Source organism: Microtus oregoni, unplaced genomic scaffold (assembly GCF_018167655.1).
Source record: "Microtus oregoni isolate MIOR12 unplaced genomic scaffold, Mior012 000025F_ref0000491, whole genome shotgun sequence".
In the NCBI taxonomy this organism is placed as follows: domain Eukaryota; kingdom Metazoa; phylum Chordata; class Mammalia; order Rodentia; family Cricetidae; genus Microtus; species Microtus oregoni.
The window spans coordinates 26,402,339-26,424,768 of record NW_024543084.1 but is presented as its reverse complement, the minus strand read 5'-3'; the positions used below and the strand labels follow the sequence as shown (position 1 = coordinate 26,424,768).

Sequence of the window (22,430 nt, the reverse complement as noted above, 5' to 3'; positions counted from 1 at the left end):
GCTGAATGGCTCCCCCAAGGAAAGCCAATTGTCAAAGCAACATCCACGAACAAACAGATCCGTAGTGGCAATGTTGCAGCCAGGGCTGCTTCTGAGACACCTCCCCAGAAACAGGCGGGGCTGGAGAGAGGACTCAGAGCTTCTCTATCACCTCAGACCAGTTTGAGGGGATCCAGTGCTCTCTTCCGGGCCCCGCAGGCAGCTGACAAGTGCACACACCTCCCTCCCACTACACAACAAGCATGAAAAGCAGCACTATTTTAGCACAAAGGACCGAGTAAATTTTGTGCTGGAAAAAGACATTTTTATTAGAAAACAAATGACCAAGTACAGCCACACCTGAACAGTCGAGGACTATGGCAAAAATCTGGACATTTACAAAGTCAGATTTTACTGATCCAATAATTACCAAAGTACTTAAAAGTTATAACTACACAAAAAGCAGCAACAGAATTATGACTAAGAATCAGAAATCCACAGTATACTGACACCAGCGGGTTTTATACTTCTTAGGGTTATGAGATTTGGGGACTTGAACATGTTAGTTAACATTGTAGGAGTCCAAGTGTTCCTCCATGTACAGTCTGGGTCTGTGGTGGAGGCTAGTGAAGACTTCCCCACACTGAAATTCAAGGAAAAATGTTCCCCATTCTGCTAACAGTGATAGACTTTCTCTCCACTGTCATCCCATGTATCCATCAAGAAAGCCGGGCAGCCGTGGCGCACGCCTTTAATCCCAGCACTTGGGAGGCAGAGGCAGGTGGATCTCTGTGAGTTCGAGACCAGCCTGGTCTACAGAGCTAGTTCCAGGACAGGCTCCAAAGCCACAGAGAAACCTGTCTTGAAAATCCAAAAAAAAAAAAAGAAAAAGAAAAAAAAACAAACAAACAAAGAATGAGCAAAAAGCTTTCCCAGGTCAGTATCCATCTCCAGTTAAGTCCACAGTGCTCAAAAGCTTCCCAACAGCTTTCAACTCATTGGCTTTGGCACAAGCTGTGGCCCATCTCACCGAAACCAATGCAGACTCACTGCACTCACAGGCTCATTTTGAACATGAGCTTGAACGTGTGGAGTACTTCTTCTTCTTAAATCGACCTCTAACTCACTTAAAGCTTCCCACCAATCGACTGTGTACATTCATGTGTTTTCGAAGACTCTTGGAGTATGAGAACGCCTTACCACACTCTTCACATTTGTAGGGCTGCCCGTGTGTTCTCATGTGATTCTGAAGGTAACTGGCACAGCTGAAGGTTTTCCCACACTCCTTACATTCATACGGCTTCTCCCCCGTGTGAGTGGTCAAATGGTTTCGTAAGGAAGCACGGTACTTAAAGGTTTTCCCACACTGCGTACATTCATAAAGTTTCTCTTCGGCATGGCTTTTTTCATGATTCCGAAGGGAATAGACATACGGATAAGCTTTCCCACACACCTCACACTTGTAAGGCCAGGCTCCACTGTGAGTCCCTAAATGTCTTCTTGCACAATGCCCAGAAGTGAAGGTCTTCCCGCACTGCTTACATTCATAGGGCTTCTCTCCAGTGTGAGTTCTCTTATGTGCTTTAACATGGCTGGAATGTCGGAAGGTTTTCCCACACTGCTTACATTCATAAGGTTTCTCCCCAGTGTGAATCCTTTCGTGTAGTCTAAAGGAACAATAATTCTTGAAGGTTTTCCTGCAGTGTTTACATTCATAAAGTTTTTCTGTTGTATGAAGCCTTTTATGCAACTCGAGGGAGCTGGAAGTCCAGAACATTCTCCCACAATCCTTACATTCAGGCATCTCTCCGGAGTGAATTTTTCTATGACCCCGAAGGGTATCAGCATTAGGAAATATTTTCCCGCACAGCTTGCATTTATGCCTGTCTGCACTATGAGTCAGCATATGCCTTTCAGCCCAGAAGTGATAACTAAAGGTTCTCTCACAATGCGGACATCTATAAGGTTTCTCTCTACTGTGGACCTTTTTATGATTTTTAAGGGAGCTGGGACAGGTAAAGACTTTACCACATGCTCTACACTCACAGTATTTCTTTACATATTTCTGATAGTCACATGGTCTGTTTTGAGGGTTGAACGTAGCAGGCCTTTTTAGGGATGACTGACATTCAGGAAGCTTTGGTCCGGGCATTTTCTTGCTTGTGATACCGACTGGATCTTGAGCTGTGGTTTCTCTGCCTTGGTCACTGTCTCTAAGTTCATGGTCTCTCTTTACCATCTGGATTCTGTAAGAATTAAGAAATATAATCTTAAGAGTTTGCTTATTAACAATCATACTTATTAATAGATATTAGATTTATACTGGAAACATTCACAAGGTATTTTAGGCATTGATGCCCCACAGTGTGGGCAGACAAGGAAGTCCTGGAGTAAATGTGTAAAGAGACAAAATCCCGAATGAATGCACATTGCTGACATGGGTACAGCGTGGTAAAGCCTTCCTCCAGGCTGCGTGCTAACACTGACAGTGTGTTCAAGTATTACAGGCGCCAGACCAGTGTGTGCAAAGACTAGCAACGCAGCTTCCCCATCCCCGAGACTGCTGCCTACAGACACCTCCTGCAGAGTCTAGCATGTGCTGCACCCTGCCCACCTGACCCCAGCTTCCACGTAAGAAGAGTCAAGGGTCTGAAAGCTGGCTGGACCAACGCTCCCTATTATTTTTAAAGATTTTGTTATTACTTTTTAAAAATTCTTTTATGTTTTATATATTTTAATAATATATTTAACTTTATGTACATTGCTGAAGGTATCAGATCCCCTGGAACTGGAGTTACAGACAGTTTTAAGCTGTCATGTGGGTGCTGGGAACTGAACCCGAGTCCTTTAGAAAAACAGCCGGTGCTCTTAACCCAAGCTACCTCTCCAGTCCCCTTAGTTGTTTGTTTCGAATGATGAGCATGTGGTAATTGAATGAGAATGGCCTCCTCAGGCTCACATATCTGAATGCTCTGGCCCTAGCTGGAAGGTCTTAATACTGCTTTTACATAGACTGTTTTGCCAACCTCAAATATCCACAGCACATACAAGCATTCATTTTCTGAGTGTACGAAGACTGCTTTTAGAAGAATAACTAGTTTGAATTTGTGCTCTTTCTAATATTTTCCCAATATCCAATGATCCACAGCTATTTGTGGGTGTCCAATACCTCAGGTTTCTCTTCAGACTTCTGTAGTAAGTGTCCAAATCCCACTGTTCCCATTCTGTTCCTAAAATACAAACACAGAATAATTAAAAAAAAAAGTATAAAGTGATTTTTTTTTAAATATTTATTTGTTTATTATGTATACAATATTCTGTCTGTGTGTATGCCTGCAGGCCAGAAGAGGGCACCAGACCCCATTACAGATGGTTCTGAGCCACCATGTGATTGCTGGGAATTGAACTCAGGACCTTTGGAAGAGCAGGCAATGCTCTTAACCTCTGAGCCATCTCTCCAGCCCCATATAAAGTGATTATTAAATGCTTAGTGCATGAGCCCAAGCCTGACTGAGCATGTGCATCCAGCACTCCACAAAGCGACGGGGCAAGAAGCAGCAATGTCATGCTCACCTAGAGAAGTCAGGTTCCTGTAGGTTTCCTGCATCACATCTCTGTAGAGATTCTTCTGGAAAATGTCCAGCAAGGCCCACTCTTCCTGGGTAAAGTACACAGCCACATCCTCAAAGGTTATCGAATCCTGAAACATATGGGAATACATTACCACAAATAAGCTGCTGGTATTCATTGTTCATTGATACCAGGCTGAGAGGATAATGCTTCAATCAGTTCCAGGACTTGGTAATGAGAACTATCATCTACACTTCTTCCTACACTGCAACTGTAATTTCACGAAACAAATAGTGTTCTAGTGTGATTTCTGTTGCTGTGATGAAACACTCTGACCAAAAGCAGCTTAGGTGAAGAAAGAATGTGTGATGGTTTGAATTGAGAATGCCCCCACTGGTTCACATATTTCAATGCTTGGTTCCCAGTCGGTGGAACTTTTTAAGAAAGGATTTGGAGGTGTCACTGGGGGTGGGCTTTTAAAGCCCATGCATGCCATTCATTCCCAATGTGCTCTGCTTCCTGTTTGTGGATCAGATAGAAGCTCTTAGCTACAACTCCAGTACTATGTCTGCCTGCCTGCCTGCCACCATGTTCCCTGCAATGATGGTCAAGGACTCACCCTACAAAACTGTAAGCAAGCTCTTAATTAAATGTTTTCTTTTCTAAGTTGCCTTGGTCATAGTGCCCCTTCACAGCAACAGAAAAGTTAACTGAGATAAGAGTTTACTTGGCTTATACTTCCAGGTTATAGTCCATCATTGGGGGTAACCAGGGCATAGATTCAAGTGGGAACTGAGGACAGAAACTACGGGGAAACACTGCTAGCTTGTGTGAAGCCTCTTACTCAGCTAGTTTTATTTTTTTTTTTTTAATATACTGCCCAGGACCGTCTGTCCAGGCAATGTTGTTGCTGACGGTGAGCTGCATTGTACTTTATCAATCTATAATCAAGACAATTTTCTTCACAGAGAAGACCACGTCTGTCTGGTGTGGGCAATCCTTCAACTGAGACTCCCTCTCAGATGACTCTAGGCTGGTCAAGTTGACAATCACAGCTGATTAGGACAGATAAACAGAAGGAGCAGCCTTTCATTTGTAAGCACAGACAATAGTGTGTATAACTCCAAACATTAAAAAAATTATTTGTAGCTGGGCAAGGTGGTGCACACTTTTAAATCCAGCCACAGCACTCCAGAGGCAGAGACAGGCGGGATCTCTGTGAGTTCAAGGCCAGCCTGGTTTACAGAGCGAGTTCCAGGACGGGCTCCAAAGCTCCACAGAGAAACCCTCAAAAATATTAAAAAACAAAACAAAAGACAGTTAAAATTAAAAATGAAAGTGATTAGGAAAAAAAAAAAACACGGGGATTAAGAAAAGTCGAAACCCGAAGATACACGGAGTGTTTAGTGTCTCTCTTGCGGAGTTTTCCTCCTCCATGTGGTATTTTGCTCCGCTACCTACAGCTCCAATTTCCTCTGCTCTTAACCCCTCTCCATGAAGTGCAGTTCCTCAGGACGAAAACTTCCCTGCTTCACTTCATCTCTCACTAAGGTTGTTGTTGTGTGTGTGTGTTCTCATCCTCCATAGGAGAATTAACTCCTACCGCAGGGGACAAGTCTCTGATGCATTGTGCCCAGGAGACAACATGAGGTGACTTTCTCTTCCCAGCTGAGGGAAACGCCTGATCCTAACAAGCCAGAACAATAACTCAGGAATTTTACACCTGCTTTATTTAAGCGTTAAGGGTCTTTAGCAAGTCTGTGCACTCAGAATGGACCAGGTGCTCCCTTTACACCGTCTCTTCTTGTTTCTATTTCTGGGGAACCTTTTCTTTCCTCTGAATGGAGGATCTTTGCAAAAGCTTGTCTTTTTTTTTAAGACATTAAAACCACATGGTTTATTTTCTTATAGCTTTACACAGAATAATCTAAGCAATTTGCAACAGAATATGTTTAATAAGATGGAATATTAAAAAATCTTGTCCTTAGCCTCTAAGTTCTCACACACACACACACACACACACACACACACACACACACACGTACATCCTGGCACTCACTTTGTAGACCAGGCAGCTGGCCTTGAAATAATTGAGATTCACCTCCCTCTACCTCCCAGCTGCTGGGATTAAAGGCAGGTGCCACCACCGCCCAGCTCTTTTTTATTTATTTTATAAAAGCCAGGTGGCAACCTCACTAATGATGACAACAATAAAGACAGTGAAATGCTGTGCTTTTAATGTGACAAAATGAAAAAAACACAAGCATGATACCTTCAGTGTGGCACGCACAAAACAGGCTTTATTTATAGTTCTAAAATTGTACATTTTTTTGGTGTGTCAGTCTCATATTGTGAACATGTATAGAGATCAGGATAAAACTTTTTCCTCTTACTGGTTGCCTTGCCCAGCCTCAATACAAGGCAAGGTGCTTAGTCTTAGGACAGCTTGATATACCATGCCTATTCACTATGCTATCCACAGAAGGCCTGCCCTTTTCCCAACAGAAATGGAGAGGATGGAGGGGAGGCAGAGGAGGAAAGGGAAACTGTGGTTGGGATGTAAAACAAATGAAGAACGAAAAGAAAATTCAGATGGTACATGTAATTTAGAAAATTAAGGATTTAAATGGCCATGCAAACACTGTAACTGCTTCTTACTTATTCAAGACTGTTTCAAGGTTGAAGCATCGAGAAAAGCTTCATCCAACCCTCTGTTTTCTCAGTGGAACAGAAATTAATATGACCCTAGTTTCTAGTCTTGCTATATTTTACACTAGATTTCTAGGATATTTAACTTCAAAGGAAACCTATTAACATTTTTAATTCCATGGGGCCTGTGAGATTCAATCCCTTGTTGCAAGAAAAACTAACAAAAACCAACTGCTAAAGTGTGTCTTACTGGGGGTAAATATGTATTGTCCAGGACTGACTTATTCAGAGATGTTAAAGAAACTGACATCTTAGAATTCAGAAACCAACCAAATAACATGCCTGCAGCTGAGATATGAACAGAAGACATGTATTGTGATGCTCACACACCCACCTGAGAAGACATGTATTGTGATGCTCACACACCCTCCTGAGAAGAAGACATGTATTGTGATGCTCACACATCCTCCTGAGGAGACATGTATTGTGATGCTCACACACCCTCCCGAGGAGACATGTATTGTAATGCTCACACACCCTCCCGAGGAGAAGACAGGTATTGTGATGCTCACACACCCTCCTGAGGAGACATGTATTGTGATGCTCACACATCCTCCCGAGGAGAAGACAGGTATTGTGATGCTCACACACCCTCCTGAGGAGACATGTATTGTAATGCTCACACACCCTCCTGAGGAGAAGACATGTATTGTGATGTTCACACACCCTCCCGAGGAGAAGACAGGTATTGTGATGCTCACACACCCTCCCGAGGAGAAGACATGTATTGTGATGCTCACACACCCTCCCGAGGAGAAGACATGTATTATGATGCTCACACACCCTCCCGAGGAGAAGACAGGTATTGTGATGCTCACACACCCTCCCGAGGAGAAGACATGTATTGTGATGCTCACACACCCTCCCGAGGAGACATGTATTGTGATGCTCACACACCCTCCTGAGGAGACATGTATTGTGATGCTCACACACCCTCCCGAGGAGAAGACATGTATTGTGATGCTCACACACCCTCCCGAGGAGAAGACAGGTATTATGATGCTCACACACCCTCCCGAGGAGAAGACATGTATTGTGATGCTCACACATCCTCCTGAGGAGACATGTATTGTGATGCTCACACATCCTCCTGAGGAGACATGTATTGTGATGCTCACACACCCTCCTGAGGAGAAGACAGGTACTGTGATGCTCACACATCCTCCTGAGGATTATGGACAAATGGTACTCGGAGCACAGTGTTAGTCATCAGATTCTGGAAGAAAGACAGAGGAACTTTCTAAACTTAGACGGGGGCCCTGATGTGACAGAGCGAGACTTCGTTTCCCATCTTTCTCGGGGTTGCAGGGGAGGCAGGAATGGTTACTGTCCAGCAGCTGGCCTGAGAATGCTAACGCTGCATGCCAAAGTGCCATCTGTCCTTCTTATATCTGCTTCGTCCTTACACTGGGCCTTCACACACTGAAGGATCATTTCTGGCTGTGGCCTTGAAGAGCCTCAACTATTGGCAGTCATTCAACAAGAAAGAAATAACACAGTCCAACTTTATGTCAAAAGTTTGTTGTTTACTGCTTTTCTTTCAGGGTTTCTCTGTAGCTTTGGAGCCTGTCCTGGAACTTTCTCTGTAGATCAGGCTGGCCTTGAACTAAGAGATCCTGGATTAAAGGCGTGCGCCACCACTACCAGGCTTGTGCCTACTGCTTTAAAAAGATCAAAAAAAAAAACCCACATTGTTTCACTTGCCTTTATTATAGAGATATTTTGTTTTCTGCCAAAATAATAAAAATTTATGCCCCTATAAAATATTGAAAACTGACAATTCTCCTGTATACACTGCCAAATCTTTTCAGCAATTTTGCCAACCATTTGATACAACCCACATCATAGGCATTCCACATAACCCTCGGGTCAATCTTTTGTGGAAAGAACAAAGACTGAACAGCCCACCTGAAAGCTCTAGAAAAAAAAGAAGCAGACTCACCTAGGAGGAGTAGAAGACTGGAAATAATCAAACTGAGGGCTGAAATCAACAAAATAGAAACACAGAAAACAATCCAAAGAATCAATGAAACAAAAAGCTGGTTCCTGGAGAAAAATCAACAAGATTGACAAACCCCTATCCAAACTAATCAAACGACAGAGAGAGAACACGCAAATTAATAAGATCAGAAATGAAAAGGGGGACATAACCACAGACATAGAAAAAATTCAGAGAATCATTAGATCTTACTACAAAAGCCTATATGCCACAAAACTGGAAAATGTAAAGGAAATGGACACTTTTTTAGAAAAATACCATATACCAAAGTTAAACCAGGACCAGGTGAACAATCTAAATAGACCTGTTAGTCGCGAAGAATTAGAAGCGGTTATCAAAAACCTCCCTTCCAAAAAAAGCCCAGGACCAGATGGTTTCAATGCGGAATTCTACCAGAACTTCCAAGAAGACCTAATACCTATACTCCTTAATGTATTTCACAATATAGAAACAGAAGAGGCATTGCCAAATTACTTTTATGAAGCTACAATTACTCTGACCAAAACCACACAAAGACTCAACCAAGAAAGAGAATTATAGGCCAATCTCACTCATGAACATCGACGCAAAAATCCTCAACAAAATACTGGCAAACCGAATCCAAGAACACATTAGAAAAATTATCCATTATGATCAAGTAAGTAGGCTTCATCCCAGAGATGCAGGGCTGGTTCAACATATGAAAATCTATCAATGTAATCCATCATATAAATAAACTGAAAGAAAAAAACCATATGATCATTTCATTAGATGCTGAAAAAGCATTTGACAAAATTCAACATCCCTTTATGATAAAAGTATTGGAGAGATTAGGGATACAAGGGTCATACCTAAATATAATAAAAGCTATATACAGCAAGCCGACAGCTAACATCAAATTAAACGGAGAGAAACTCAAAGCCATCCCACTAAACTCAGGAACACGACAAGGCTGTCCACTCTCGCCATACCTCTTCAATATAGTGTTTGAAGTTCTAGCAATAGTAATAAGACAACATAAGGGGATCAAGGGGATTCGAATTGGAAAGGAAGAAGTGAAACTTTCGTTATTTGCAGATGATAAGATAGTGTACATAAGCGACCCCTAAAACTCCAAAGAACTTTTACAGCTGATAAACACCTTTAGTAATGTGGCAGGATATAAGATCAACTCCAAAAAATCAGTCGCCCTCTTATACACAAAGGATATGGAAGCAGAGAGGGAAATCAGAGAAGCTTCACCTTTCACGATAGCCACAAACAGCATAAAATATCTTGGGGTAACTCTAACCAAGGAAGTGAAAGATCTATTTGACAAGAACTTTAAGGCATTGAAGAAAGAAATTGAGGAGGATACCAGAAAATGGAAGGACCTCCCTTGTTCTTGGATTGGGAGGATCAACATAGTAAAAATGGCAATTCTACCAAAGGCAATTTATAGATTCGATTCAATCCCCATCAAGGTCCCATCAAAATTCTTCACAGATCTGGAGAGGACAATAATCAACTTTAAATGAAAAAACAAAAAACCCAGGATAGCCAAAACAACCCTATACAATAAAAGATCGTCTGGAGGCATTACCATCCCTGACTTCAAACTCTATTACAGAGCTACAGTATTGAAAACAGCTTGGTATTGGCATAAAAACAGAGAAGTCGACCAATGGAATCGAATAGAAGACCCGGACTTTAACCCACAAACTTATGAACACCTGATTTTCAATAAAGGAGCTAAAAGTATACAATGGAAGAAAGAAAACATCTTCACCAAATGGTGCTGGCATAACTGGATGTCAACCTGTAGAAGAATGAAAATAGACCCATATCTATCACCATGCACAAAACTCAAGTCCAAATGGATTAAAGACCTCAATATCAGTCAGAACACACTGAAAAAGATAGAAGAGAAAGTGGGAAGTACCCTACAACAGATGGGCACAGGAGATCGTTTCCTATGTATAACCCCAGTAGCACAGACATCAAGGGCATCATTGAATAAATGGGACCTCCCGAGACTGAGAAGCTTCTGTAAAGCAAAGGAACCTGTCACTAAGACAAAAAGGCAACCTACTGACTGGGAGAAGATCTTCACCAACCCCGCAACAGACAAAGGTCTGATCTCCAAAATATATAGAGAACTCAGGAAACTAGACTTTAAAATGCTAATTAACCCAATTAAAAAATGGGGCACTGAACTGAACAGAGAATTCTCAACAGAAGAAGTTCAAATGGCCAAAAGACACTTAAGGTCATGCTCAACCTCCTTAGCGATCAAGGAAATCCAAATCAAAACAACTTTGAGATATTATCTTACACCTGTCAGAATGGCTAAAATAAAAAACTCCAATGATAGCCTTTGCTGGAGAGGCTGTGGAGGAAGGGGTACCCTCATCCATTGCTGGTGGGAATGCAATCTTGTGCAACCACTTTGGAAATCGGTGTTTCGGTTTCTCAGGATATTCGGGATCAACCTACCCCTGGACCCAGCAATACCACTCTTGGGAATATACCCAAGAGATGTCCTATCATATGACAAGAGCATTTGTTCAACTATGTTCATAGCAGCATTATTTGTAATAGCCAGAACCTGGAAACAACCTAGATGTCCTTCAATGGAAGAATGGATGAAGAAAGTGTGGAATATACACACATTAGAGTACTATGCTGCAGTAAAAAACAATGACTTCTCGAATTTTGCATGCAAATGGATGGAAATAGAAAACACTATCCTGAGTGAGGTAACCCAGACCCAAAAAGATGAACATGGGATGTACTCACTCATAATTGGTTTTTAGCCATAAATAAGGGTCACGGAGTCTACAATTGGTGAACCTAAAGAAGCTAAGTAAGAAGGTGAACCCAAGGAAAAATATATAGTTATCCTCTTGGCTATGGGAAGTAGACATAATTGCCGGGGAGAAAATTGGGATCTTGGGGGTGGGGTGGGATGGGGGTAAGGGGAGATGAGGAGAGAAAATGGAGAAGTGGAGGATGGGGGGAACTGGGGAAAAAGGATGATTGGGATAAAGGAAGGTTGGATAGGGGAGCACGGAACCACAATTCTTAGTTAAGGGAGCCACCTTAGGGTTGGCAAGAGACTTGAACCTAGAGTGGCTCCCAGGAGCCCAAGGCGATGTCCCCAGTTAGTTCCTTGGGCAGCTGAGGATAGGGAACCTGAAATGACCCTATCCTATAGCAATACTGACGAATATCTTGCATATCACCATAGAACCTTCATCTGGTGATGGATGGAGATAGAGACAGAGACCCACACTGGAGCACTGGGCTGAGCTCCCAACGTCCCAATGAGGAGCAGAAGGTGGGAGAACATGAGCAAAGAAGTTGGGACCACGAGGGGTGCACTGAGACAGTGGAGCTGATCTACTGGGAGCTCACCAAGGCCAGCTGGACTGTGACTGGAAAAGCATGGGATAAAACCGGACTCTCTGAACAGGGCGAACAATGAGGGCTGATGAGAAGTCAAGGACAATGGCACGGGGTTTTGATCCTACTTATGTGCTGGCTTTGTGGGAGCCTAGCCAGTTTGGTTGTTCACCTTCCTAGATATGAACGGAGGGGGGAGGACCTTGGACTTACCACAGGGCAGGGAACCCTGACTGCTCTTTGGACTGGAGAGGGAGGGGGAGAGGAGTAGGGGGAGGGGGAGAAGGGTGGGAGAAGGGGGGAGGGAAATGGGAGGCTGGGAGGAGGCGGAAACTTGTTTTTTTTCCTTTTCTCAATAAAAATAAATAAATAAAGAGGGGGCGAAAGGTATCATGGCTACTCCTAATAATATTTTATTTTCTTTTTAAAAAATATAGTTTATTTGTATTTAATGTTCATTGGTATTTCCCTGCATGTAAGTCAGTGTGCGGGTTTCAGAAGCCCTGAAACTTGAGTTCCTTATTGGAAGGAGTTTGGGAATTGGGGGGAGGCCCCACACTGAGGTTAGCGAGACAGATTGTGTGTGTGTGTGTGTGTGTGTGTGTGTGTGTGTGTATGGTGTATATTCCCTATCCCAACAGAGGCCAAAAGAAGACATTGCACCCATTGCAACTGGAGTAACAGATGATTATGCAGATGCGAGGAACAAACTTTAGTTCTCTGCAGGAGCAGCAAGTGTTTCTAAGTACTGAACCATGCCTCCTTTTATATACATGAATATTGCCTGTGTGTGTGTGTGTGTGTATGTGTGTGTGTGTGCGCCTGGTGGCCCTCTGAGGCCAAAGGACCAAGACCCTGAGTTGTTTGGCGAGGCCCAAAAACATTCTGCAGCAGTGAGGCCATTCTTGCCCAAATTTGCTGCACAAAACCTAGCAAAGAATTTTGGTTATTGTTATTATTTTGGTCTCTAAACTTCTAAACTATAGTCCAAAGAATGTCTCTGGAAGGTTTGTTATTGGTTATCTGGGAAGCATTACAGCCTTGAGATTGACTTGCTACTCTATGTCTGCTTACCCTAAAATTAAAAAAACAAAAAAGGGTGACTTGTAGGGAACCCTGGAGATAGCCTGGCCTAGCTGCCCTGAGAGGAATGCATCAAAGGTTTTCCAGGTTAGAGTCCAAGGCTCCTGGGGCACCTTGTGCCTCTCAGTTCCTCCCTCAGGCAGTGAAGCTCTCAGACTGCCTTGTGCTTCTCTGTGTGATCCCTTAGAAATCACGGAAGCACGGGAGCTTTCCGGACAATTGTCTTAGACATTCATCTTGTGTAGTCTGTAAACTCTGCAAACATCACTGTATCCTGGCAACTACAACTGTACTGATCCTGGCAATGGCCACTATATTCTCTTTCTGATAAAGGTATAAAAAAGTCTGATTGCTCTCAGCAAAACTGTCACAGCCCCAGTCTTCCTGGCTGCTGTATCAGGTAGCCTGTGAGTAAGCGTGGGTGCTTACAAGAGGACAACCCACTGGGAGCAGTTCTGTCCTTCTACCATGTGGGTCTTAGGGACCAGGTCACAAGACTTGGCAGCAAGCACCTTCACCTACTGAGCCATCCAGCTGGGGCTTACTGTCTCCTCAACACTGGACCAAACACTGCGCTACTGTCTGCAGTGCCAGCGCTACTGTCTGCGGTGCCAGCGCTACTGTCTGCGGTGCCAGCGCTACTGTCTGCAGTGCCAGCGCTACTGTCTGCGGTGCCAGTGCTACTGTCTGCGGTGCCAGTGCTACTGTCTGCGGTGCCAGTGCTGTCTGCAGTGCCAGTGCTGTCTGCGGTGCCAGTGCTACTGTCTGCGGTGCCAGCGCTACTGTCTGCAGTGCCAGTGCTGTCTGCAGTGCCAGTGCTGTCTGCGGTGCCAGCGCTACTGTCTGCGGTGCCAGCGCTACTGTCTGCGGTGCCAGTGCTGTCTGCAGTGCTAGCACTACTGTCTGCGGTGCCAGCGCTACTGTCTGTAGTGCCAGCGCTACTGTCTGCGGTGCCAGTGCTGTCTGCGGTGCCAGCGCTACTGTCTGCGGTGCCAGTGCTGTCTGCGGTGCCAGTGCTGTCTGCGGTGCCAGCGCTACTGTCTGCGGTGCCAGCGCTACTGTCTGCGGTGCCAGCGCTACTGTCTGCAGTGCCAGTGCTGTCTGCAGTGCCAGCGCTACTGTCTGCGGTGCCAGTGCTGTCTGCAGTGCTAGCGCTACTGTCTGCGGTGCCAGCGCTACTGTCTGCGGTGCCAGCGCTACTGTCTGCGGTGCCAGCGCTACTGTCTGCGGTGCCAGCGCTACTGTCTGCAGTGCCAGTGCTGTCTGCAGTGCCAGTGCTGTCTGCAGTGCCAGCGCTACTGTCTGCAGTGCCGAAGGAGCGAATAAGCATTCCAAGATGGTCTGTGAGCAGCCAGTTCACACGGTTCAACCTCTCCTGGTATCTAGGATCTGGATTTGGGAAGGGATCCCAACAACTTAAATAACAAGAGAATCACACCAGGGGCCTGGCCGGACTGTTCAGTAGGCCCAATTGCATAATGGGCAAATCTGTGACCCGAGCCGGACCCCTGGAGAGAACCAACTCCTCTAAGTTATTCTTTTATGTACACACGTCTGATGGCATGTGTACCCCACACCAACAATCAGCATCATCATTGATGATGGCTCTAGAGAGGCGCTTGGTGGTCAGGAGCATTTTTTGTCCAATCCCTAGGATGCACAGTGGCTCACAGCAATCTTTTTTTTTGTTTTGTTTTTTTGGTTTTTTTGAGACAGGGTTTCTCTGTGGCTTTTTGGAGCCTGTCCTGGAACTAGCTCTGTAGACCAGGCTGGTCTCAAACTCACAGAGATCCACCTGCCTCTGCCTCCCGAGTGCTGGGATTAAAGGCGTGCACCACCATCGCCCGGCAGCTCACATCAATCTAAGTCCAGTTCCAGGGGATCTGACACCCTTTTCTGATCTGTGTGCACTATATTCATGTGGTACACAGACACAAACAACCCCCCCACACGCAATTTTAAAACAAAAACTCAAACAATCAACAGAGATGGTGAAGAAACAGAAGCCAGGTGTTGGTGGCACAGCCTGTCGTCCCATAGCATCCAGAGGCACATAAATAAAAGCCAGTCATTTCAAAGATGGCCAGCTCCTTCCAGCTCCTGTAGCTGTGATGTCCCCCTCCATGATCAACTGCAAATAGGAACTCAGCTGAAATAAACCTTTTCCCTTAAAAAAAATAAGGAAAATAAAATATATGAAATGAGATACATGTACTTCTAGCACTACCTGAAAGAGTGGAACACCTAAAGTACCTGCAGACTACAAAATCTAGAGAGAAACAAGGAATACTCGCATCCAACAAAGCTATGCGGTCAGCTGTTCACAAAACCTGCAAACCTTTACAGGTGTTTCTAACGCGGTGTCGGGTTACATGGGGGTGGGGGTAGGTGGTAGTAGCTCTACTGCTGCGGCACTTACCCAAGGGGATGCCCAGCAGTCACCTGTAAGCCTAGCTCCAGGGGATCCAGCACCCTCTTCCGGCCTTCCTAGGCATGTAACACTTTGTTTTGTTTTTTTCCAGACAGGGTTTCCTTGTATATCTCTGGCTGTCCTGGAACTCACTCTGTACACCAGGCTGGCCTCAAACTCAGAGATCTGCCTGCCTCTGCCTCCCTGAGTGCTGGGATTAAAAGCGTGTGCTACCACTACCTGGCTCACACACACACACATATCTTGGAAACTATGACAATCCCAAGAACATGAGAAGTTACCGTTCTTTTTGTTGTTGTTGTTGTTTGGTTTTTCAGGACAGGGTTTCACTCTGGCTGTCCTGGCACTCCCATTGTAGACCAAGCTGGTCTCGAACTCACTGAGATCTGCCTGCCTCCCCAGTGCTGAGATTAAAGTGTGTGCCACCATGCCCAGCGAACATGAGAAATTAAACTCAAGAAAACAACAAAAGGAAAAGCCCATTCTTTGAAAAGGTGGATGAGATTTGATAAAATTCTTGTCAAACTGAAAAAGAGACGGTGGGCATGAGGAAGTGCTTGCAGCCCAGCCTGGGGATGAAGTTCAATCAGGGAGACACGCGGTGGAAGGAGTACTGATTTCTGAGTGTCTGACCTTCAATGCACTCTACGGCACAGGTGCATATATCACACCCACACACACACCCACACACACACACACACACACCCACACCCACACACCCCCCCACACACACACAATAAAATGCACAAAAAGACAATCTGGAAACCACCGATACCTGTGATAAAAGGACCCACTGATAAAAGTCTAAATAAAAGGGACCACAAAGGAGTATCATAAACAATACCAGTTCCACATATTTAACAACTTGACTGTAATTAATCAATTCTAAGAAAGAAACAATATATTAAAACTGATACAAGGAGAGGCACAAATTAGTGTGAAAAGGGGTATAGACGGGGATAGTGGAGAGATGGACCAGCCGTTATGAGCACTTGTTCCCAGAAGACCTGGGTTTGGTCCCATACCCACATGGTAGCTCAGTCATCTGTCACTCCAGGCATGTACATGGTGTGCGTGCGCGCACACACACACACACACACACACACACACACAGAGGCAAACATTCATATACATAAAAGGAGGCATGGTTCAGTATTTAAAAGCACTTGCTACTCCTGCAGAGAACTCAAGAGTTTGGTTCCTCGCACCTACATAACCATCTGTTACTCCAGTTCCAAGGTGTGCAATGTCTTCTTCTGGCCTCTATCGGCACAGGGAATATACACATGCACACACCCTCTTCTGTCTAACCTCAGTGTGTGCTCCCCTCTCCTAGTCCTACACTCCTTCCAATAAGGTCACAACCTACTTGTACTTAGCATTTTATCTCCTTATTTGTTTGCTTGCACCGCCCCCCTCCCCCCAGACAGGGTTTCTCTGTAGCTTTGGAGCCTGTTTGGAACTAGCTCTTGTAGACCAGGCTGGCCTCAAACTCACAGAGATCCACCTGCCTCTGCCTCCTCGGGGCTGGAATTAAAGGTGTGCACCACCACCGACTGGCTCCTTATTTGTTTTTTGTTCAGTTTCTCAGTAGCTCCAGCTGGGGCCTTGACCTCCACTTCTCTCCTTCTGCTTTCTCAGCAGTGAGACCACAGGCCAGGAATAACTGTGTTTGGGGGGCCCAAATTCTTTTGTAATCCAGGCTGCCCCTGAACTTAATTCTCTGGTTTCTGTTTCCCAAATGCTGGGGATTCAGGCCCATACCACCATGCCTGGCTTATTAAGAATAAATCTGCTTTCCCCCTTTTACTTTGACAGTTGTGAGCCACCATGTGTCAATGCATATTTTGAAGATGAGGTCTCATGTAGCTAAGGCTGACCTAGAAGCCAACAACTGAGTCTGGCCTTCTCCTTTTACTTCAGTGTTGGGACTGCATGCTTGGGCCTCCATGCCTGGTACCCACATACCAAGGAAGACACGAGGGGCTGTAGAGATGAGCTGGATCCAAGTACCCGCGTTGGGTAGCTCACACTGCCTCTAATGCCAGCTCCAGGAGACTGGAACCTCTGTCCTCTGCAGGTACCTGCACTCTGGCACACATACAGACAAATCACACACATACACACAATCACAACAAAATAAAGAAGCCATGGAGTATGAGAGAACAGAGACTCAGCAGACGAGGGAGGGAAAGAGGTGCATATGGGTCTCTTATTATGGGGTGGTAGAGATGCCTCAGAGGGTAACAGCACTTTTGCTACTCAATTATGGGGACATTTTAGACCCAACAAAAAGCTGGATCCCGAAAATCAAACAGGTTGAATTTTAACCCACCCTGGCCCGAGGCCACACGGTCCCTCCTTTACAGTCACTGTAAGGACAGAGAAGGTGCTTTCCAGCTTCTCGTCTAGCAGAGAGCCTGAGCCCCAGACACTGCCTGCGGACAAGCTAGGCGCTGGAACGGGGGTTCTAAGCAGGCCTGGAATTTAAGGCTTCAGGTATCAGTTTCCTGGTAACTCCCTGAGAACTTAAGTTCCCAAGAGGGAGAGAAGGACAGAGAAAGGGAGGGAAGGAGGCAGTAGAGACCGGGAGAAGGACCATGCTAAAGACTGAGGCTAAACTGGGAGGTGGTGGTGCACACCTTTAATCCCAGCACTCAGAAGGCAGAGGCAGGTGGATCTCTGTGAGTTCGAGGCCAGCCTGGTCTACAGAGCATTGTTAGGACAGGCTCCAAAGCTACACAGAGAAAGCTTGTCTCAAAAAAACCAAAAACCTTGAGGCTAAAATGATCAGATTCTGAGATCATGGTAGTGGCCACACCTTTAATCCCTGGCACCCGGGAGTCAGGAAGGATCTTTGAGGGAGAGGGGGACCCCGCCCCCTTCCCGCCAATCTTAAGGGGCTGGAGAGATGGTTCAGTGGTAATAAGCACTTGTTGCTTTTCCAGAGGACCTGGGTTCAGTTCCCAGCACCCACACTGGGCCATTCACAAGATTATGGAGACTTTTTGTCCCTCTGCGGCCCCACTGAAGCTCTAGCATGCCCTGTATTATTTCATTGCTCTCCTTTCTGTTGTTGGCACTGGGTCCTTACACCGGTAAGGAAATAGTCCTGGCCAGGCGGGGTTATAGTGACCTTCAACCCCCACCCCTTTTGCTTGTGATATAATGGGGGGGGGGGACATACAACAGATGATGGGAAAATTTTCCAACAAGTTGTAATTTTTCTGTTGGGGAAAATGTATGAGTGCTGTCTGCACGCCAGAAGAGGGCATCCGATCCCATCACAGATGGCTGAGTCACCACGTGACTGCCTGCGGAAATTGAACTCAGTTCCTCTGAGCCATCTCTCCACCCCAGGAAGACTTAGTTCCCTTTCTCTCATCCTAGGCACATGGTCTCACCTGGATTGTGAATATGCACATAAGGGAAAAAACAATAAGGGAAAAAGAAAAAGAAGGGACCTGCGCGATGGTTCAGCTGAAAAGGTGTTTGCTGCAAAGTCTGAGGACTTGCGTTCGAGCCCCAGGATCCACACGGTGCAAGCCGGGACCGGACTCGGACCTCCCTACCGGCCCACCCCTACAAATAAGTGTAATTTAAAACACTAAACATTTCTAGAAACAGCCCCAGAGAGGGCCCTATGTCTCCCTTTCCACTTGAACACCTGAACACACATAAACACGGCGGCCCCTTTTTCCATTGCGGTTTGGCTGCGGACTCCGGGAGAGTGGTTTGCAAACGCGCAGTTCCGGGAACTTCCGAGTAGCCGACTGCAGAGTCCCCGGCCTCTCAGCCTCCCACCGGCGTCTCCTCGCCACACTCACCATGGCGCGTTTCCAATCTCCGTGCGCTCCGCTGGGCGTCTCCACCGACCGTGTGCGCAGCGCTGCAGCCGATATGCGTTTCCGATCTCCGTGCGCTCCGCTGGGCGCAACCACCGACCATAAGCGCCCCGCTGCAGCCGACACGGGCAGACACGAGCCGAACAGGAAGGCACCGGAAAGGCGGCTGCCCGCTGTCGATTGGACGGCTCCCCTTATACGCAATTCTGATTGGCTCCAGCGAGTCCCTGTTCCTTGATGGACAGGACCAGCACGATACTGACACCGGTGCGATCCAGCGCAGTCCTGCCCAGGCCTGGCTGCTGTCCAGAGGCGTCCCACTGCTCGCTGGGATCTGGGTGCGCCTGTGCACCAGACTGAAGGTAAAGTCTGGAGCAGCTGGAGTTGCGGGCTATTGTTGGTTTCACAGTGGACGTCAGCCTGGGCCACAGGAGACCTTGTCTCCAAAGAGGACACAAGAAAAGCAGGCGGATCTCTGTGAGTTCGAGACCAGCCTGGTCTACAAGAGCTAGTTCCAGGACAGGCTCCAAAACCACAGAGAAACCCTGTCTCGAAAAACAACAACAACAAAAAAAAAAAAAAAAAAAAAAAGCCAGATTTATTCACGGAAAATTGGGTGTGATGGCACACACAACTTGGCACTGTTGTGACTGAGTCCTAGGAACCCTCAAGAAGACCACCACGGAGCCACACTTCCAAATGCAAAAACAAGGTTTCGTTTATTAAGTACGGGCTAGCACGGGTCCTCAGTCTCACAGACACAGCAGATGGAGGGAGAAGGACCCCGTTTACTATTGTAAAGGGTTTATAAAGACAAAAACCATAAAACAGTCACAAGTTTCAGTATCAAAATATAAAATTACATATCCTATATCATAACTGGCTAAAGATTGGGTAAAGCTCAGCTGTTAGTTCTTGATAGGCTATTAGTATCGAAGGGGGATAGCAACAGTCCTGGTTATGTCCTCCAGACATCTGCTGACCCTGTGCTAATCCAGGGGCTGCTTTAAATATTGCCCAGCTGATAAGGAAGTTGGGTGGTCAACATTCTCTGACTACTGGTGGGGGAATGGGCTGCAGTCAGCAACTTCGTGTATACGTTTCTCCATTAGCTAATACTTACCCTAAAGAGGATCCCACAGCCTTCAGCTTTTCCTGGGTGCTGGAGTGTAGTTCAAGGTTCCAAAAGGGCCCAACACAGAAATGGAGTCTTTTCCAGCTTTTAGCACCCGCACTGGGAAGACAGGAGGATTAGGAGTTCAAGGCCAACAAGGGCTACAGTGAAACTGTTTGGGTTAAGGCTATGGAACTTTCCACCCAAAGAGAAACCTGTTGGGGGCCAGGCCAATCTGAGGCTTTCTCAGAGGCCCTGATTAAAAGACAAAGAGCCTCTAGGGAGTCAAGGTTTCAGCTGACCTGCCCTCCCTCCAAGAGCTGTAGTTACACCACTGTGTGCTGGGTCCCTTTGTGCAGCGTTGCTTGATAAAGTTCCTTGTTAGGGATTGATGGCGGAGACTTGGTAACGTTTGAAAGCGGACAGGCGGGTCCAGAAGCTGAAATGTTCTTTAATCAGAAATATTATGGGGGTCTTCACCAAAGAAGACTCTTCAGACATGGAATTAAGCCAATGGAATTGAGGAGCCTGCCTGACTCCATTTTGAAGGCAGGAGCCATCATGCTGTGTTTTAAAAGTAGGTTTCTATTTACTGTGAGAGCTGAATTGCTGTTTACTGGAACCTGACCTTCCCCAACCCATGACCTTGACCTTTGTCGTCTCCTCCCCCCCCCCCCCCACACACACACACACACCAGACAGGTTTTTCTATGTAAAAGCCTTAGCTGTCCTGGAACTTGGTCTGTGGACTAGGCTGACCTTGAACTCAGGAAGACCTTCCTGTCTGCCTCCCAAATGCTGGATTAAAGGCATGCACCACCACTGCCTCCCAAGTGCTTGGATTATAAAGCCACCACTGACTTATTTTTGAGAATGCGACTTTTGTATTTCCTTATTGCCCCATTGTCTCCCTTCTGTGAAACTACTAGTGATCTCACTCCTTAAAAGGACCCCAAGAGATGAATTTGGGTCTGCTCTCTTTAACCTGACTTAGGCTGGCCAGCTCTTGGGTACACCCCAATAAAAATCAAGCTTGCTTTAAATTTGGTTCAAATTGTGGTAGTGGTCTTATTCTCGATGTTGGAATTAACAGAAAGTCTTTATTAGCCGGCAGGTTACTACCCTGGGTGTTCGGGATCCACTGTAACCCCAGTGCTTTTCAGGGTGAGCTTTGAGGCACAAAGCCATGCCCTGGGTTGGCATGCTTCATTTGACAAGTTGATAAGCCCCTCCCACTCCCCCCTCTACTGAGGCAGGCAGATCTTCCTTCTTGCTTGCAGCCTGAGTCTCTTCCTCTTTTCCATCTCTCCCCTAAAGAGGCAACTTCTGCCTCCCTCCATTCTCCCCTTCACCCTTCTGGTTTTTTCTCTCTCTCTCTCTCTCTCCTCTCTCTTCTTTCTCTCTCTCTGCTCTTCTCTCCTTCTCCCCCTTCCCTTCCATAATCCACCCAACCTCACTCTGCATGGTATTCCTATCCATGTCTCTGACTCTTGCCCACAGCCACACGTCTCCCAGTCAGTGGGTTGCCTTTTTGTCTTAGTGACAGTGTCCTTTGCTTTACAGAAGCTTCTCAGTCTCAGGAGGTCCCATTTATTCAATGATGCCCTTAATCTCTGTGCTGCTGGGGTTATACGTAGGAAGTGGTCTCCCGTGCCCATGTGTTATAGAGTACTTCCCACTTTCTCTTCTATCAGGTTCAGTGTGTTCTGACTGATATTGAGGTCTTTAATCCATTTGGACTTGAGTTTTGTGCATGGTGATAGATATGGATCTATTTTCATTCTTCTACAGGTTGACATCCAGTTTTGCCAGCACAGTTTGTTGAAGATGCTCTCTTTTTTCCATTGTATACTTTTAGCTCCTTTATCAAAAATCAGGTGTTCATAGGTTTGTGGGTTAAAGTCCGGGTCTTCTATTCGATTCCATTGGTCAACTTCTCTGTTTTTATACCAATACCAAGCTGTTTTCAATACTGTAGCTCTGTAATAGAGTTTGAAGTCAGGGATGGTAATGCTTCCAGACAATCCTTTATTGTATAAGATTGTTTTGGCTATCCTGGGTTTTTTGTTTTTCCATATAAAGTTGATTATTGTCTTCTCAAGGTCTGTGAAGAATTTTGATGGGATTTTGATGGGGATTGCATTGAATCTATAGATTGCTTTTGGTAGAATTGCCATTTTTACTATGTTGATCCTCCCAATCCAAGAGCAAGGGAGATCCTTCCATTTTCTGGTGTCCTCTTCAATTTCTTTCTTCAAAGACTTAAAGTTCTTGTCAAATAGATCTTTCACTTCCTTATAAAATGGGGCACTGAGCTGAACAGAGAATTCTCAACAG

At 45.7% G+C, this 22,430-nt stretch overlaps 1 protein-coding gene across 1 annotated transcript; it reads right to left on the bottom strand.

The window, feature by feature from the left end:
* Positions 1-296: 296 nt before the first annotated feature.
* On the bottom strand, positions 297-19,113 carry LOC121462877 (zinc finger protein 136-like). Its single transcript, XM_041674847.1, has 4 exons — positions 18,962-19,113; positions 3,553-3,679; positions 3,149-3,209; positions 297-2,225 (listed from the first exon to the last, which is right to left on the bottom strand). Exons 1-4 carry the CDS (start codon positions 18,962-18,964, stop codon positions 1,103-1,105), a joined length of 1,314 nt encoding a protein of 437 aa, XP_041530781.1. The 5' UTR covers positions 18,965-19,113; the 3' UTR covers positions 297-1,102.
* Between the last annotated feature and the right edge of the window lie 3,317 nt (positions 19,114-22,430).

Coding starts and splice junctions, on each gene's coding strand:
- LOC121462877 (XM_041674847.1), bottom strand. Junction 3,210..3,552: donor CAGGAACCTGACTTCTCTAG/GTGAGCATGACA, acceptor TTTGTATTTTAG/GAACAGAATGGGAACAGTGG. Junction 2,226..3,148: donor AGTCTGAAGAGAAACCTGAG/GTATTGGACACC, acceptor TAATTCTTACAG/AATCCAGATGGTAAAGAGAG.